General features: G+C 33.0%; 1 protein-coding gene across 6 annotated transcripts in view; it reads left to right on the forward strand.

Moving 5' to 3' along the window:
• Positions 1 to 18,552, forward strand: part of LOC111703926 (sulfate transporter) — a 26,741-nt gene extending 8,189 nt beyond the window's left edge. For 3 of the 6 annotated variants that reach the window (XM_023476018.1, XM_023476021.1, XM_023476020.1), the window contains exons 2-17: positions 3,917 to 3,972; positions 4,576 to 4,623; positions 4,829 to 4,902; positions 7,607 to 7,704; positions 8,256 to 8,508; positions 9,678 to 9,816; positions 10,272 to 10,324; positions 11,090 to 11,201; positions 12,150 to 12,236; positions 12,305 to 12,380; positions 12,571 to 12,690; positions 13,256 to 13,347; positions 14,534 to 14,669; positions 15,405 to 15,501; positions 17,262 to 17,448; positions 18,107 to 18,552. In XM_023476018.1, the coding sequence (XP_023331786.1) occupies positions 3,917 to 3,972; positions 4,576 to 4,623; positions 4,829 to 4,902; positions 7,607 to 7,704; positions 8,256 to 8,508; positions 9,678 to 9,816; positions 10,272 to 10,324; positions 11,090 to 11,201; positions 12,150 to 12,236; positions 12,305 to 12,380; positions 12,571 to 12,690; positions 13,256 to 13,347; positions 14,534 to 14,669; positions 15,405 to 15,501; positions 17,262 to 17,448; positions 18,107 to 18,416 (1,938 nt within the window). In that variant the 3' untranslated portion in view covers positions 18,417 to 18,552. The other 3 variants (XM_023476019.1, XM_023476023.1, XM_023476022.1) reach the window with 3 other exon arrangements.
• The last annotated feature ends 1,368 nt before the right edge of the window (positions 18,553 to 19,920 follow it).

Here is a 19,920-nt window from a genome sequence, read left to right on the forward strand (position 1 = left end):
GGGGGGGGGGGGGGAGGCGGGTTATGTGAGGGGGGGAGCAAGAAGGTGGATATATCCAAATATTTCCAGTTTCAAACCTTGCCGCGACCAGAGTCATACAGGGCACCTCACTAAGGATGAGACTTCAGAGACGATTGTGCAGAATCCATATTGTCTGTTATTTTTGATTCCTTGCCACTGAAAACTTGTTTTTTTTTCATTGCCTAATGATCTCATTCTTTGTGGGTAACCCTGTAAGTTCTTGGACTGTCGATCGTAACTTTAAGCGAGCCTCCTTTTAGATGATTGTAAAAAAAGCCAAAGCGGTAGGTTTTAAACTTTCAAGTAAATTAACGATGATATTTTCATTATTGGTTCATGGCTCTTGGAAATATTTGTGGCATGCAATATTACGATTTCACTACTTTCATGATTTCGAATTATAATGATTTTAATCCAAAATGCATCAACTAACTTTTTACTGATATTTTGCATGACTTGGTGCGAAATCAGCATTTTTTCCGCGTACTTTGGCAATAAGTCTAGATTTTTGCAGAACTTTAAATATCATTTTGATATCCATGTTTTGCAGATCAATTAATTTAGCTTAATGCGATAACATGATTCAATCATTTCAACGGTGTTTTGTTTTCTCAAATCAGCTTATGAAGAATTAATTTAAATTTTTTAAACAGTGAAATCATTATAAATCAGATTAAAACTTACAAGTGGTCTAAATGCAGATAAGATGAATCCCGACATCGACAAAGATTCAGATTTATATTCTGATGATTTTGACCATTTTGAAATACAGGTAAATATAAACTGATTATTTTGAAATACAGGTAAATATAAACTGATTATTTTGAAATACAGGTAAATATAAACTGATTATTTTGAAATATTATGATTGAATTTATTAAATGTGATTTAGAAGATAAATGCACAAGAATGGGTAAAATAAAAACTGTATTTTTAAGATTATTACCACAAAACAGGCTGGGGGGGGGGGGGGGCATTTTGGCGTCCTCTTGTAGTTTTTTTTTGTCCTTGCACTCTCATTTTTGACACTATCAAATTGAAATATTTTAACTTTTAATGAATAGTAATTTAAAGGATTTTTTGTCAATTTTTTTTTAATTTATAGGGTAGGGTACAGGGCGAAAAAAGTCGAGTCAGCGAAAAAAAAATCGAAAATACCCCATAACTTTTTTCTGACTAAAGCTACAGATCTAAAGACTACATTTTTAAAAAGACCTTAAAAATTCATGTATAAACATGTGTCAAACTTTGATATTTGTTTTAAGAAACATAAAAAAAATATTTTTTTTCTCACTTTTTTGACCCTTTTTTAGGCATTTTTTCAACCCTCCTAGCACCCAAACTATTAAAGTTATCTGTCTAATTTTTTTTCTATTAACTGTCCTTGAAAAATTGGGCTTTAAAAATGTATCTCTTTTTCTAGAGGGTGGGGCGCCAAACGCCCCCCTAGATTATACATAGATTCAGACCCCCCAGCCTTTATAGGGTTAAGCTTAGATACAGTTTTGATTTGCACTAGCAGCATTTTCAAGTTCAATTACGTGTATACTTATTCTGACAGTTTCAGTGCATTCTCATGCATGCCTTCAGTGCATGGCACAGAAAAAATACATCTTTGTTTTCATAAACTTTCGCTAGAGAACTTTTTTAGATCACTGCTTTTTTGTATATGTTTTTAAAGGAGTAATCTCTGCTTGTTTTTTTTATTTATTTTGATGTCCGAGCTTAAATAATCGACCCCTAGACCGATTTGCCTAAATTTTTATTTTAAACTCTGTCGAACAACATAAATGATCGAGTTGACTTTTATTGGATAAACTCCAGACAAATCTGGGTTCCAAACTAGTATTGTTCAGATTTTCTGATTAAATAATCAGTGAGTCTCGATTTTCGAGCCCATTTTCATTTAGTTATTTATGGATTTCCTTATTTTCCTTAGTTGGCTTTGGAGATTTCGCGTAAAATTCAAAAATAATATTTTTTTCATCATAAATGCAATTTCCATTAATGTACAACTGTAAATCGAATCTGAACTTGTCTACTTAACATTTTAGTTTTAAAATAATCTATCTGGACAATCTGGCCCAATCTACAAAAAGTCCATTTTCTAAAACTGGACGGAGCTAACAATCATTAGTTTCGAAGATATTTCAAATATTTAAACTCATTCTCCAGGGTTTTATATCTGATTCTGATATATATATCTGTATATATACTTTGCTTGTCTGTCCAAACGTCAAAACGGCTAAACCGATCAGGTCCAAATTCTGTGTGGGACCTCGCATGACCCCAGGGAAAGCTTCATGAATCATCAAAATTGAAAAAGAAATCATGGAAAATAGTTGGATATTTTTGTTGTTGATAATGCACAAATTCGAAAAGAAAAATCTTCCTAAATTTGAAAATGATTAAAAATGGCCGACTTTTAGAGCAACGTTAAAATTTAGAATTATTTATTTACAGGAATGGGGGCGCGAAGCACCCTAAAACTCTGGTTTATATAGAAAATATTAGCTTCATTGTAATAAGATTATAACCTGGAGAAATTAGTTATGTTGTATAGCGTATACATATAGACCTAGAGAAACTCAATTTATATCTCCGTCCCAAGATATAATTCTCTATATTGGAAACTAGTCTTGGAGTATGGAAATATATCAGGACTGAGGTTTAAAAGATATTCAGTCAAAGAAGCTAATTTTTTTTGTCTTAAAAACAAGTTATATTTGATCGAAGAAAATTTTTGTTGTTCTCCGTTATTGTTTTTTAACTACTTCACTTTTAAGCCAAGATAAACAATAACATTACTTTTTTAAATGTCGTCTTGATTTCGATTATATTATTCTCCTTTTCTTTCTCTTATCCACCTCAGACACCTATATCTCCACTCCTCTATCTCTGATCCGCCTCTGATACCTATATCTCTAATCCTCTGTCTCTAATCCTCCTCTTTTCCCTATATCTGTACTCCTTCTCTGATACCTATATTTCTACACCTCTATCTCTGATCCTCCGCTGATACCTATATCTGTACTCCTTCTCTGAAACCTATATCTCTACTCCGCTATCTCTGATCCGGCTCTGATACCTATATCTCTAATCCTCTATCTCTAATCCTCCTCTGATCCCTATATCTGTACTTCTTCTCTGATTCTCCTCTGATCCCTATATCTGTACTCCTTCTCTGATACCTATATTTCTACTCCTCTATCTCTGATCCGCCTCTGATACCTATATCTCTAATCCTCTATCTCTAATCCTCCTCTGATCCCTATATCTGTACTTCTTCTCTGTTTCTCCTCTGATCCCTATATCTGTACTCCTTCTCTGATACCTATATTTCTACTCCGCTATCTCTGATCCTCCTCTGATACCTATATCTGTACTCCTTCTCTGATACCTATATCTCTACTCTGCTATCTCTGATCTTCCTCAGATACTTATATCTGTACTCCTCTATCTCTTATCCTACTTTGATACCTATATCTCTACTACTCCGATATACTCCGAGATCCTGGTCAACGGAATATATAAATTGGTCTCCCTTGTCCTACATTGGGCTCCTCGTTACTCTAGGAATATATTATTTACCGATAATTCTAGATTCTATTCCAGGTCTTATTATTGTTCTAGATTCTGTTCCGGGTCCTTTTCTTTTTCAAGATACTTTTTTTAGAAACAATCCGGTTTCTGTTTCTTCATGTTTTTTATGTTTTCGATCTTTTCTAGAGTATGATAATGATAAAACTGGTTTTTATCTCTATCTTCTTATCCTTTACTAATTTGTACAACAACATTATTCCATTGGATATTATTCTGATGTTTTCCTCTGTATAACCTGATCCTAGATAATTCTATTTTCCTTAACTTTGTTTTTTTACTTTTTTGTTTCTAGATTCCTCGGTTGAGAGCAGATCTGGGACGAAATGCATTAACCCTTGAAGATTTCAGGAATTTTCTCAATCTTCGTAACTTTTCCTATCTTTGAATCATGGATTATAAATCCTGAATCATCGATTTTAAATCCTGGATCATTGATTTTAAATCCTGGAGCATTGATAATACATCTTTTAAATCCTTGATTCTGGATTATAAATACTTGATCTTGGATGATTTATCCAACTTCATGGATTATAAATCTTCTGTACTATAAAAATTTAAAACCAAGGATCCTGGAAAACAAATCATGAAATATGTATTGGATAACAAATCATGAAATATGTATTGGATAACAAATCACGAAATATGTATTGGACAACAAATCATGAAATATGTATTGGATGACAAACCATGAAATATGTATTGGATAACAATCATGAAATATGTATTGGATAACAATCATGAAATATGTATTGGACAACAAATCATGAAATATGTATTGGATAACAAATCATGAAATATGTATTGGATAACAAATCATGAAATATGTATTGGATAACAAATCACGAAATATGTATTTGATAACAGATCATGAAATATGGAAAATTGATTTTGAATCCTTAACTATAAATATTAACAATTTCAAAATTAAAAATTAAGATTATTTATGATTAGTGAAACCTACCAGTTTCAACATAATTCTCCAGAAAAATGTTCTCAAAGGTAAACAAACTAAATGTTTTAAAAATTTACTCAAAAGAAGATTTTTTGAAAAAATTTTTTTTTCCAAAGTACATTTACAAATTTTCCTACGTTGATATAGTTAAACTTTAAATGTTTTCAAAATAAAACTTTAATGTATAAAAAACATCTATTTCACAATTTTTAAAACTTTTGTTTTTAAAACTAAGCAAATGTTGTATATCAGGGTGTCGAACTGTTGCCAAGGCTCATACGACCTTGTGTCTAAAATATCAATACTCAGTGTACTCACATCTTTAGGTCAGTATCTTTCCATTCAGGGCTTTCAAGGGATAACGGGTTCAAACAATTCAATTGTAAAAATACCAAAGTACAAAATGAATTTATTTTACGATGGTAGAATACCTTATTTTTAAGATAAACAAACTAAAATGATGATATGGTAAATGATGGAAATAATAAAGATTATAAATAATGTTTTCATAGCTTACAGTCTGCAAGGTTTTCAGCTTTACAGTTTAAACGTTTGAATGTTGCTTTTCTTTGTAATTGTAAAACTTAAATTTTGTGGATTTTTCTAGAAACGTAGATGGATTTCTAAAATTTAAAAAATCTAACGTTCTTCTAAGTACAATTTTTCTCTTTAACTATCCAGAGCCCGCGATATAAAAAATTACGTGAAATGCGGCTCGGGTCTAAGCTGTCGTTGGACCTTATTTACGGCTTGAGCTTTCGGATCAAAGCTGCATCTTATTTTCAAAAAACCGGTTTAATATTTTATTTGTTGGATTTTCATGGTATGAATTGGCGCATTCCCAGTTTTTATTAGAATAAGGCGCAACATTGAGCCTTATTCTCCATTAAAACCAATCACGGTCGTTTTTATTTTCATTGGGCCTAACTCCTTAAGTCGAGCCGAAGATCTTGCACCTGTCAATCACGTGACACAAGCTGTCGTTAGAGTTGGTTGGAAGATTGGGTCTTAAAGTTGGGTTTAAGGAATTACGACTCGAGCCGAAGCTTTTAAATCGCGGGCTGTGAACCTTTACTTGGGTTATGTAATTAACCTCAAACAGGGCCGTTTTGAAATGTATTAGACACAAACGGACAGACAAACAAGCCAAAGGATTTAAGTGCCACAAACTAAAATTTTCTAGTTCCTACTTCTTTGCAACCTGACATGTGTATCTAAACCTTTGGTATTTCATGCATATAATATTTGATCCAGCAGAATTCATAGTTTGAAATATCTAATGTCTCCGACATTTAGTTGCAAAGATGTAGTGATTAGAAAATCAGAGTTTGTGGCAAAGACTCAATTCCCTTCTATTTATTGTACAGATCCAAGTACAGATGTAATATGAGTTTTATCTAGAAGGGTATGAACAAATAGGATGTTTAAAGTATGTTCGAACATAAAAAAATGACAGTTGCTACTTTTTACGCTTGCGATTAGTTTCTATTTTGACACTTTTCTCCCCCCCCCCGCCCCTCTACCCTCGTATGATGTATGTTATATGTTAAGTTATGTTGGATGATCAAGATACCCCTAAAATACTTGAGAATAAATCTGTAAAATAGTCTCGAAACCTTGCAGCTTTTTAATCCGATTATTCTGATGAAACTTGAGCCAGTGTAACTTAGTTAAGTTTTAATGATGTATTACTGTCTAAATTAGTTGCAATACTTCCTAAGTTAGATAATAACCTAACATATTATATGGATATTCAGATTTTGTTCCAGTTTATAAAATGTTTAGGTAAATCTTTTTAATGTTATACAAAAGTTTGCTTTGTATTTGGCTTGTCTATACATTTTTTTGGTAGGTTTGTCTGCTTTTTGTTTGTTTGAATCTAATAAACGTCAAAATGGCTTAACCGACCAGGCCCATTTTTTATGTAGGACAGGTTCGTGGCAGGTGGAAATATAAAAAGATGTCGAGTTTGAATATTTTTCGACAGAAAAATCCACGCAACTTTTGGTTTTCAGATGTGTGAAGAAATTGCAACTTTAAATGAAACATTTTTAAATAATAAGTTTGGGGAAAAATGTTGAATATATATTACATTGAATAAAAATGGTGACTTAGAAATCGCCATATAAAAGCTAAAATTGGTACTAGTAAAGGGGCGCTGGTTACCTAACTAACAAAAAAACAGTTGCTGTCAACATAAGTATATATTATTGATTTATAGTAAACACTATAAATATATGTTTGTCAAAAAATAACTTGAAATCTACACATATATTAAAATATTTATAGTCAATATCATAAATATATGTTTTTTTGGATCGCGCATTAATGGTTTGGTTTCGCATATATTTATAGTGCATACAATAAATCAATTATATATCTATGCTCTCAACTAATTTTTTTTCGGCGCCGCCCCCCGCGCGATATATATATATATATTTATTTCAAATGGTGTGCTCCATGCTAAAATCTAAGATTGGTTTAATGTTCTCTGCTATAGATATATGCTCTGTTTCAAATGTTGTGCTCCATGCTAAAATCTACGGTTGGTTTTTGTTCTCTGCTATAAATATATGCTCTGTTTCAAATGTTGTGCTCCATGCTAAAATCTACGATTGGTTTTATGTTCTCTGCTATAGATATATGCGGGTGGAGTTGGAACATTTATAACTCCACCCGCAAATATTTATAGCAGAGAACATAAAACCAATCATATACTTATGTAAGATTATTGTTCCATTTTATTTATGAACAAATTGTTTCTTGTTTTAAATACTCCTCGGCAGCTTGAATTGGATTTAAAAATCATATATATAAACAATAAACATATAAATAAAACACCCCCTGTACCCTGGCCACCTTACTAAATATATAATATGTATATAAAAAAGCTTTTTTGAAAATTCATAATAATTTTTGTAAAGCATCAGTTAAACCGAGTTTATTAACTGAGGAGGAGCTTTATTATCGCTTTATAGTTATATATATATATATATATATATATATATATTATATTATATTATATTACAGTACCTCCTGTGACCTGGTTACCTAAGTATGACTGGAAGAAAAATCTGGTAAATGACCTGGTGGCAGGGTTTACTGTGGCTATTATGCATATACCCCAGGTATACCTTTTACCGCCTTATACCGCGCGCCTTATACCCTAGGTATACCTTTATATATCTTTGAACAAATATTAACGCTTTACATCATCTTTACACAACATCTAGCTTCTCAAATATTTTTGTACGATTCGAAAACAATTTTGAGATATTGTGCAAAAAAAACGCTCAAAGCCTGCCTTTTTCTTTTTACAATCCATTTTCTTTTTGTCAAGCATTTAAAAATTAAAAATCACATATTCAATTTTTTAATCCCTAAATTTTTGCAACCTAATGAAAGCTTAGATTATTTGATCCAAGAGAATTCATAGTTTGAAATATCTATGGTCTAAGACATTGGGTTGCAAGTATAAAGAGAGTGTTGCTAAAACTCGGTTTCTTTAGGTATACAATTCACTACATTTTACTATAATTTCTATTGAAACTCAGAAAAAGTAACTTTATATAGCATCTGTATAATATATCGCCCTGATTACCTGAAACTTCTGCATCTGTAATCGGGCATTGGCATCTTAGAATTGGGGGTCCCTTGAAATAACGATGAATTATTGCAGGGTATGGCCTACGGTTTACTAGCTGGAGTAGATCCTGTAGTTGGGATCTATACAGCCTTCTTCCCTGTCCTCATCTATATATTCCTCGGGACCATGCCACACGTCTCCATGGGATCCTTTGCAGTCATCAGTATCATGGTCTTTAAACCTGTCTCTAGGCTAGGCTCGGATATAGATGATCCAACCGAGGAACAGAACCTAGCTCATATATATTCAACTATACAGGTGGCTACCGCTGTCACCTTCTGTGTTGGTAAATTATTATTCAATCAGTTTTTTCGTATTAGAAAGAAGGAATTACAGAGAAGATTTTTAATTTAAGACTTTGCGCACATTTTGGAGGTTAAAATCTTTAATTGGAATTTATCAATGGAGTTTTTACACAATTGACTTGATTATTCCAGGACGGCCTTCAGCTGCTTCCAGAAGGGACTGTAGACGTTATTTCAAGTGACCCTACGTGTCATGTCCGATTCACAACGGTACCCTTAAACACTTTGCAGGTTCAGACAATTTGACACTTTAAACTAAAAAAGCAACGATGAATTCTGCATTATTGATCAGATAAACGCTTAAAGGGTAAATCGGGCTTATTTCTCTTCAAATGGAAGGTTTACTTGAAATTATGAATACAATCCCTTTAAGAATGATTAATAAATAGAACATTGTTAGGTAGAAGTTTAAAAATTAGACATTAAGTTACATTTACTTGTATTTCTTAGATTTAGATTTAGATAAAAAGTCTAATTGTGGAGTTAGTTTTATTACTATTAGAAGAGGGAAAGATAATGATTTCATAAACTAATATGATGTGTAAATGGTGAGCAATGTGCATATACCACCCAGATAAAATATTATCACTTTACACCAAGTAATGTCCATTTAAATTATATCAAAGGCGACGACCCAAAACGTGCTGCAATTGAATATGAAAAAAAATAAGTTTTAAAAAACATAAAAGAAGATTTCTAATCAATTATCAAATATATTTGATCCTATTGATATAAATTTTAAACCAGTAAAATAATTCTGATTTCACTAAATTTTTAAGATTTTTAAATTGAATAAAACTGAATATATAATACCCTAAAGCAAATAGGATGAAGAAATAAGAATCTATGGGATGCATTCGATGCATTCTTTCATCTAAATGAAATAGTTCCAACAAAGTAAGGCTCGCCGGAGGTGGGTGATCGCCATACAAACTACTGGCAATTTGAAGATCAAGATAGAATATAGATTTTTAAAAGTTTTTTTTTCACTGATACACTGCATATTTTTTTTTTAGGCTAAAAAAAAGATTTAAAGAAATAATGGATTTTATTATTTTATTTTGTTCCCAAAAAAAATTCAATAAAATTTTGTTTAAGGATAAGTAGAGTACCGTACACTAGTTCTTTTTAAATATTTTGTACTGTACAGGAATTCTACAGCTGATTGCTGGAATAGGAAGACTAGGATTTCTCTCAATCCTACTCACAGATACTGTTGTCAGTTCATTTACTGTGGGAGCATCCTTTCATGTTATTACAAGTCAGATCAAGCATATTCTGGGCATCAGGTGAACAAAAAAAGTGAAGGGGGGGGGGGCGAATTTGAATGTCAGAAAGAAATAGATTTGATTCTGAGCTACCTCAAAGGCTTTAAGATTCATGAAATATATATATTTTCCATCCGTTGATAAAGAAATTAAACTTGTTTGGGGTTAAAGTAAGTTTTTTGCCAAAAGTACGCCAGTGGCGACCAGCTGGCATAATATTTCAGGACGGAAATTGAACTTCGATCAAACTAGTTTGTAAATTGTAAACTATCGAAAATGTTAAAGATTTTACCAATTTTGTTCAGAGTAAAAATAAAGATAAAAAAGTAAAGACCTAAAACTGAAGATATGCATACAGAGAAAATGAGAAATTTTCCCACAATCAACTTTAAATTAGCTTTTAACATTAAAAACTTGCTTTTTAGAAATCTAAAATTATGATTTTTAAAGATTAAAATTGAAATTATTTGTTTCAGGATTCCTCGTCATTCTGGGATAGGAAGACTTGTTTTTACCTATTTAGATATAGGTAACTATTTAGTTGGGATCTACAGTGGTAATTAGAAAAAAGTGGAATTATTATAGTCTTAATTTTTTCCTTAAACCAATACGACCTTCATTACTTTGTTTTTTGGTTGCCAATGTAAACTTGCTGTTGTTCAATAAACTAGCTGCAGTACAATACAAAGTACACTTTAACAACTGCAGTACAATTTAACTACTACAGTACAATTTAACAACTAAAACCCTATTTAACTACTATAATACACTTTAACAACTGCAATGTAATTTAACAACTGCAATGTAATTTAACATCTACATTACAATTTAACAACTACATTACAATTTAACAACTAATATCTAATTTAACAACTACAGTACTGTTTAACAAGTACAGTACAATTTAAAAACTACAGCACAAATTAACAACTACATTAAAATTTAACAACTACATTACAATTTAACAACTACAATCTGATTTAACAACTACAGTACAATTGAACAACTACAATCCAATTTAACAATAACAGTACAATTTTATAACCACAGTTCAATTTAACAACTGTAGTACAATTTGACAACTGAAATTCAATTTAAATACTAAATCCGATTTAACAACTAAATCCAGTTTAACAACTACAGTACAATTCAACAACTACATTTCAATTTAACAACTACAGTACAAATTAACTGCAAGTACAATCATATTTAACGCCTACAATGAAATTTAAAGTCGTGTCACATACTGAACTTTCAACCCAATATTAGATTATTCTAAAACCTAATATTTTAGGACGGAAAATACAATCGACGAATCTGATAACCCTCGCTATCTCTCTATCTACTATTCTTGTGAGTTTAATTGTAGATCTAGTAATAGGTCCTAAACTCAAAACTAAATGCAGGTATATGATTATTTTACTTTTGAACAAAATATATGCATCATAGGTTTCTTATTTATCTAGTAATAGTTTTATTTTAATAATTTCTTTTGCGAGAAAATGTAGCGAGCAATGTCGCAGTTTTGGTTTTTTTATGGAAATTTTTTGAAATACAAAAATTTTCAGGGATATTACAAAAAGTGGAATGTGAGGTTTCAATAAAATTTGGGCCCATGGATCAGCCGTTATGGTGTTAATGGGCATAGACAAGCTAAAAAACAAACTTAATACAAAACCAATAAATAAAAATCAAATGAAAAATATGTTTCATAAATTATAATATAGTTTTCTAATGAAATGTTATAAATCATTATTGTCAAGTTTTGTGGGAAATTTACTTACAACACATTTAGTTCTGAATAGAATCCTCGTAATGATTAATTTTAGAATAATTATTCTGTATTCTTGCTAAGCCTAATTATAGAACAAGTTGGGTAATTGATTATGGAGTAGAGGAAAATTATGTATCTTGATATAGAGTAGAGGAAAATTATGTATCTTGATATGGAGTTTACATATTTTCTTTTAAATAAATCTTAAAGACAATCAAGCTTTCCTTTTCCAAATAAACAAGTGTTGGGGTTCAAAATAGCTTTATAATATCCTAGGTTCCCTCTACCTATCCAGCTAACCTTGCTATATCTAGGTTACCTCTACCTACCCAGCTAACCTTGTTATATCTAGGTTCCCTCTACCTATCCAGCTAACCTTGTTATTCCTAGGTTCCCTATAGCTACTCAGCTAACCTTGTTATTCCTAGGTTCCCTTTAGCTGTCCAGCTAACCTTGTTATATCTTGGCTCCCTTTACCTACCCAGCTAACCTTGTTATATCTAGGTTCCCTCTACCTACCCAGCTAACCTTGTTATTTCTAGGTTCCCTCTACCTACCCAGCTAACCTTGTTATATCTAGGTTCCCTCTACCTACCCAGCTAACATTGATCATCATCTTTACAACAATATCAAAACTTCTTGGGATTAGGGAACATCATAATGTCCGGTGAGTCAATAAATTAGATTCTGTATTTTTCCTACAAGTACATTTCTCACAATAACTTTTTACCTTAGAACAATCGAGAGTATCGGTGAAATCCCAACTGGACTTCCAGTACCGGAGTTTCCACTGCTTCAGCTTATTCCCGAGGTTAGAATTCTAGTTTAGGATGTTTTTGCATTTTAATATTTAGTGTTGTGCATTGATAAGATGTAAAAACATCTATTTTTGTTATAAAATTAGAACTCTCTTGAATTTACATTCCGAATATAAATAAAAATTATGGTTGGGTTGAAAAAAATAAAAATAAAGTAATTTCTGACAATGTATTTCATCTCAGGTTATGCTGGATTCTATTGCCCCCGCTATAGTATCGTTCACTGTTGGTGTTGGACTTGGAAAGATGTTTGGGAAAAAGCATGGATACAAGGTTCAAGAGAGCCAGGAGCTGATAGCTCAGGTAAAAGTACATGGATCCAAGGTTCAGGAGAGCCAGGAGCTGATAGTTTAGGAAAATACATGGATACAAGAGAGTCAGGAGCTGATAGCCCATGTAAAGTACTTAGATAAAAGGTTCAGAAGAGCCAGGAGCTGATAGCTCAGGTAAAAGTACATGGATTCAAGGTTCAGGAGAGCCAGGAGCTGATAGCTCAGGTAGAGCACATAGATACAGGGTTCAGTAGAGCCAGGAGCAGATAGCTCAGGTAAAGTACATGAATACAAGATTCAAGAGCCAGGAGCTGATAGTGTAGGTAAAGTACATGGATACAAGAGAGCCAGGAGCTGATAGCTCAGGTAAAGTACATGAATACAAGGTTCAGGTGAGCCAGAAGCTGACAGCCCATGTAAAGTAAATGAATACATGAGAGCTAGTAGCTGATAGCTCAGCTAATACCTAGTAAATATAGATAAGGCTCAGAGGAGCCAGGATATTCAGCAACAACAAATAGGGATATATTGCTATTTTGATTCAATCAATTATTTTTTATAATTATTTTATTAATGTATGTACATATATTTATCAGGGTGTATCGAACCTGTTTGGAAGTATGTTCAGTTGTATCCCAATGGCAGGTTCTCTCTCTAGATCTGTGGTTCAAGAGGCTAGTGGATGCAAGTAAGTAGATCTAAACTATATATTAACTCCGAAACCTTACCAGGAGAATAATATGTTTCTAACTGTTGTATACAGGATAAATTAAAATGTGTAACTAGATACTTAATTGCTTAGTTTTTAAAGATTTATTAGTCAGATACATTTCTGGAATGGTTGTTTTGCTTTGAACTTGAAATATTGCACTTTCAACAACAAAAGGGAAAGGTGGGGATGATAAGGTTGGATTAGTGGAATCGGGTGGGAAATGGATTTTCTTTAATATTCGGGAATGTAAAGAGGAAATAGAAGGAGGTAGTGGAATTTGGGTATTACTATAACAGGGGGATTATGGATATAACTACTTGTGTAGGTTGTGGATATAGTAACGCATGTATTTTGTGGATATAGTTACACATGTAGGTTGTGGATATAGTTACACATGTAGGTTGTGGATATAGTTACACATGTAAGTTGTGGATATATCACTATATGTAGGTTGTGGATATAGTTACACGTATAGGTTATGGATAGTTACATATGGAGGTTGTGGATATAGCACTATATGGAGGTTGCGGTTATAGTTACACATGTAGGTTGTGGATATAGTTACACATGTAGGTTGTGGATATAGTTACACATGTAGGTTGTGGATATAGTTACACATGTAGGTTGTGGATGATTAAATAATTAAAGACTATATACAAGAAAAGTTTCCACAGATCATCTAAACTTCTTTGTTTAAACAAAAACAAGGAAATTTAATGACAATCAACACAAAATAAACATTTCCTCTCTCACACCCTTTAACTTTAACAGTTTGTAAAGTTAAAATGAAATTCAAGATAAAAGTGGAAATATTTATCAAATATAAGAACTTTTCTTTTCACAAAACAAACACACAAACTATTAATATAAAACTTTGTGGATTTGTTTCAAAGCAAATAGATTATTTAACCATATATTGCCATCAACCATTCACAGCCTGACCCTTTAAATCTTTACTGCAGAAATTACAAATAGCTTTCGGTAAAAACGGTGGCCGGACGTAATCAATTTTTAGAAATAAAAAGAGGATAAATATACCGTCTACATTTATGATGGCATTGACCAGCCTGGCCTCATCTTATGTTTAGGAGTATGTTTACCAACTTGATCTCAGCTTATGTTTAGGAGTATGTTGACCAGCCTGACCTTAGCTTATGTTTAGGAGTATGTTGACCAGCCTGACCTCTGCTCTCCTCCTACTCTCCGTCCTTCTCTACCTGGGTCCATTGTTCCATGCTCTTCCTGTCTGTGTCCTCGCAGCCATCATCCTCGCTTCATTAGTTGGGATAGTTAATAAGGTAAACTAGATACATAGACATTGAGGTAAACTAGGCACAGACATTTAGGTAAACTAGGCACAGACATTTAGGTAAACTAGGCACAGACATTTAGGTAAACTAGGCACAGACATTTAGGTAAACTAGGCACAGACATTTAGGTAAACTAGGCACAGACATTTAGGTAAACTAGGATTTAGGTAAACTAGGCAAAGACATTTAGGTAAACTAGGCACAGACATTTAGGTGAACTAGGCACAGACATTTAGGTAAACTAGGCACAGACATTTAGGTAAACTAGGCACAGACATTTATGTAAACTAGGCACAGACATTTAGGTAAACTAAACACAGACAGTAAACTAGGCACAGACATTTAGGTAAACTAAACACAGACATTTAGGTAAACTAGACACAGACATTTAGGTAAACTAAACACAGACATTTAGGCAAACTAGGCACAGACATTTAGGTAAACTAGACACATAGACATTTAAGCAAACTAGACATTCATGAAAAATCGACACATAACCAAAATTGATTGTAAGGGTAAAAATAAGCAAAGAACTAGAAAACTAGAAGAAAATAGAAAACCTTTAAGATAATTGCTTTTTTGTTCAGTTCAAACCTAAATCAGATTGTTCCAGTAAAATTACTTTGTTTTAATTTGCAAATGCGAGAAGATGTATCTTGTTCTCTCTTTTATATAAAAAAATTGTGGAGATAGTGGTTTCCAACAAAACCTTGTCTACTCCAGGTCCGGGATGTTGGGAAGTATTTTAAGCTGTCAACACATGATGGATGTATCTGGGTTATTACCTTCCTTTCAACCGTCCTGCTTGATGTAGACTACGGTAGGATTTATTCTTTATCCTTTTATTTCATTCCTCCATCCAGCTCCATTCCTCCATCCAGCTCCATTCTTTCATCCAGCTCCATTCTTCCATCCAGCTCCATTCTTCCATTCCAGCTCCATTCTTCCATCCAGCACCATTCTTTCATCCAGCTCCATTCTTCCATCCAACTCCATTCTTCCATCCATCACCATTCTTCCATTCAGCTCCGTTCTTCCATCCAGCTACATTCTTCAATCCAGCTCCATTCTTCCATACAGCTCCATTCTTCTATCCAGCTCCATTCTTCCATCCAGCTCCATTCTTCCATCCATCTCCATTCTTCCATCCAGCTCCATTCTTTCAAACAACTCCATTCTTTCAACCAGCTCCATTCTTCCATCAAACTTTATTCTTTCATCCTTCTCCATTCTTCCATCCAACTACATTCTTCCATCCTTCTCGATTTTTCCATTATAATCCATGCATTCTTCCATCCTGCTCTGTTCTTCTATCCAACTCCATTCTTCCATCCTTCTCCATTCATCCATCTTACTCCATACATTCTTCCATTCAACTATATCCTTCCATCCTACTCTGTTCTTCTATTAAACTCCATTCTTACATCCTATTCTATTATTCTATCCTTCTCTATTCTTCCATCCTTCTCTATTCTTCCATCCTACTCCATTCTTCCATCCATCTCCATTCTTCCATTCAACTCTATTCTTCTATCCTACACAATTCTCACATCCTTCTCCATTCTTCCATCCTACTCCATTCTTCTCTATTCTGCCTTCTTCTTCATCCCTCCATCCTTCTTTATCATCCCATTCTTCCATCCTACTATTGATAACATCTATTCATCCTTCCTCATCCTTCTCATTCAACTCTATTCACCATCCAACTCCATCCCATTAAACCCAACCATCAGCTTATAATCTTATTTCATTCTTCCTTCCTACTTTATCATTTCTACCTACTCCATCCCATTTCATGAAACTATCCTACTTCACCTTTTTACCCAGTTCACCCTAAATCTTATTTTAAACTTCTTTCTTACTCTGTTCATTTCATTTATTCATTACAGGTAACCTAATTTTAGCAATATTTTTTTAATGAAAAAGTAATCTAAAAATAGACCTAATCCGGCAATTTCCAAAATGTAGTCTGCCATGTTTTTTTGCTTTAAAAATTACAAGAGATATTAAGAATTTGTTTAAATTTCAATTTGTCCAATAAAGCCCTAAAAATATCTCATTCTGAACAAAACCATTTCTAATGCTAATCTGTGATTATTGTTTCATAAAAAATAAAATTGCAAAATCAAGTTTCCAATGTTGAATGCCGCAAACTATTCTAAGGTCAAAGACGACTTTGAAGTAATCTAATCAATTTACATTATTCCGGGGTTTTAAGAAGATCACTGTAAATAAATATTTTTATTGCATAACTCAAAAAGGATAGTTTTGTGCTTATTTTTTTCAAAGACTTTAGATTTGAAGGTTTAGTTGTTGGTTTAGTATCCTGCTTGATGATATATTGTTCCAGGTTTAGTTGTTGGTGTAGTATCCTCCTTGATGATATATTGTTCCAGGTTTAGTTGTTGGTTTAGTATCCTCCTTGATGATATATTGTTCCAGGCTTAGTTGTTGGTGTAGTATCCTCCTTGATGATATATTGTTCCAGGTTTAGTTGTTGGTTTAGTATCCTCCTTGATGATATATTGTTCCAGGCTTAGTTGTTGGTGTAGTATCCTCCTTGATGATATATTGTTCTAGGTTTAGTTGTTGGTGTAGTATCCTCCTTGATGATAACCTTTATCCGAGCATCTATACCGAGTATCCGGGTCCTGGAGCGAGGAGAGGACGGAGTCTGGTTGAATAAAAAATGTTTTAAAACTGAAGGAGGGATCAAGGTTATCCAGATATTTGGACCTATGAACTTTCTCGTCAAAGATCTTGTCAGGTAAAACATTACTCGGAAATGTACAGAACTAAGCTTCCATAAAATAACAATGAAATATTTCACGGATTTTTGTGTTTTTAATGAGAGCATTTACAAAAAAGCAAAAAACGAAATTTCTTAGAAGCAATTTTTTTGACTGGCCATAAAATTTACACAAAATTTGGCCTCGATCGGTTTGACGCTTTTTTGCATATGAACAAACAAACAAACCAGCTGACACACAAGCCAAATATATGTAGCATTTAGAAGCTTTCAATTGGTGATTTATGATTTCTTACCCTATAATTTGTATTAAAGGTTTCTTTTCATTTGTTTTAAATTTGTTAACTATCTACAATATTTTAAATAGGAGTTCTGTTTCTCTTTCTCATAATTCTTTGTATTCATGAACACTGTATCTTGATTCCTTGTATCTATGAGCTATGTATCATGATTATTAGTAGTCATGAACTTGTATCTTGCATCTTTGTATCCATCAACAACTCAGTATTATTTTTTTCTTCCATTATTTATGTATAAATATTCTTTGTATCCATGAGCTCTGTACCTTTATTTTTTATCTAGGATCTTAAAATGCCTATATTTAGGATGTGCATCCAAAATGCCACTAATTAGGCTTTGTTTCTAAAACACCTGAAATTTAAATGTCTTTTTTAAGGTCCTGGATAGCCAATGAGTTGTCTGGTAGTTCTGAGAAATACTCGTCTCAGGATACATTCCATCCAATGGAGGATGTAGTCCTGGATATATCCGGAGTGAGCTACCTTGACAGGGTTGGAGCGGGAATTATTCCCTGGTTGGAGAAGAAAGTAAAGCAGGAGGGGCATACTTTAGGTGTAGTTGCTACAGCTCTTCAATCCGTTCATCTTAAACTTGATGTTGAAATATTTCCAACCTACACCGACGCCATTGTTATCCTAAGAAATGCAAGCGAGACGAATAAAGTGTCTCAGGAGTACCTGGAGTAATCTCATAACCTCGACATAAATCCATCAATCATCATAAATACACGAAAAGTATTTTCTAAATTTATACTAGTATTTTAAACTCGTACAGAAATAATTATTTTTGTTTGTTTTACATAAATATATATATATTTATTTACTCTTGTTATATATTTTATAGGGATTCACTAGACGGCCTTGTCTTCTTAATTATGATCAACTTATTTCACCATTTGATGATATATTTCACTGTATTGACAAAAACCTACTATTTTAAAATAAGATTATAAAAATCTGTGAAAATTAAAAGAAAAAAGTATTCTCTTATACAAGATGAAGGGCGCGATGTTGCCAGTGGAAAAAAATTTGAAATATTTTAAAAAAAAAGACTCGTCCATGATGCATTAATACTTTTTAATATCCATGAGTAGGTATTGCTCAATGTAAATAACGAAAATTTATGTATTGCACTGCAGTTAAGTGTACATACATGGTAATCATAGATGTCTCTGTAAACTCTACATTATCTGGATATTTTCTGAATATCTTCGTCTAGAAACTTGATTGATTGAATAGCAATCAGAAGGAATCAGATTCATTTATTTGTACGATTTAACAAACGTTCTTTCTTCAACTTCTTTACAACAGGATTTTTTAAGCTTGAAGGCTAAAGAGTGAATAATCAAAATATTATTTGCTCACCAGTTTGTTAAAAATTCTACCATTTAAACCACACTCCACAGACTACACAGACTGCTCATACACTCTACCTGGTATAGGCTGAGCAGGCCTATAGTGTCCCAGCACGCCATGCTATGGTTTCATGTAATGTTTTTTGACTGACATCTCACGGTCACTTGTTGCATTCAGGTGTAAAGTTTTACAACTTTTACAAAAATTGTGCAGATCCGACCTACAGAAGTGCATGCAACCATGACACTTACGAACACTGTGCAACTGACCTTCACTAGGTCGGATACACTAACTTTTTTTTTCAAAGAAGTGTCTCCGAAATACTGTTCATCGGATCAACAACAGCTAGAAGCTGCTGAAAACCACGTGAATGTAAGTCCAAAGTATCGTAGGACGGATGTAACATTGGGCGGATCGTATAACATCTAAAATAACCCGGGGACCAGATTTAATAAATAGCGAGGCTGCGAAGTAGTTGAACCGCAGACAGATTTGAACCACTTCTCTTGCGACGCGTTCAGCTAAAGATAATTGGTTGAACTTTTCCACTGACATATATATATATATATATATAATTTTGTACGTTAGATATCGTTGGCTAAACGGATGGACCAAATTATCTGTCATTTTTTTAGGGAACCCATGAGTATCACGGGGGTAAGGTAAAAGGCAAAAAATATATTTTTCAAATTTATAAAAATTCCGCGGCCAACGCCGGGGACTTAAACTATTAGTTTATATAATAGTAAATGTTGAAACGGAGTGTCCCAAAAAACATGGGAATTCAGTGACGAATTGGATATCTTAGTTATAAATTATCAATGTAATACAATTT

This window comes from Eurytemora carolleeae, unplaced genomic scaffold (genome assembly GCF_000591075.1).
Source record: "Eurytemora carolleeae unplaced genomic scaffold, Eaff_2.0 scaffold439, whole genome shotgun sequence".
In the NCBI taxonomy this organism is placed as follows: Eukaryota; Metazoa; Arthropoda; class Copepoda; order Calanoida; family Temoridae; genus Eurytemora; species Eurytemora carolleeae.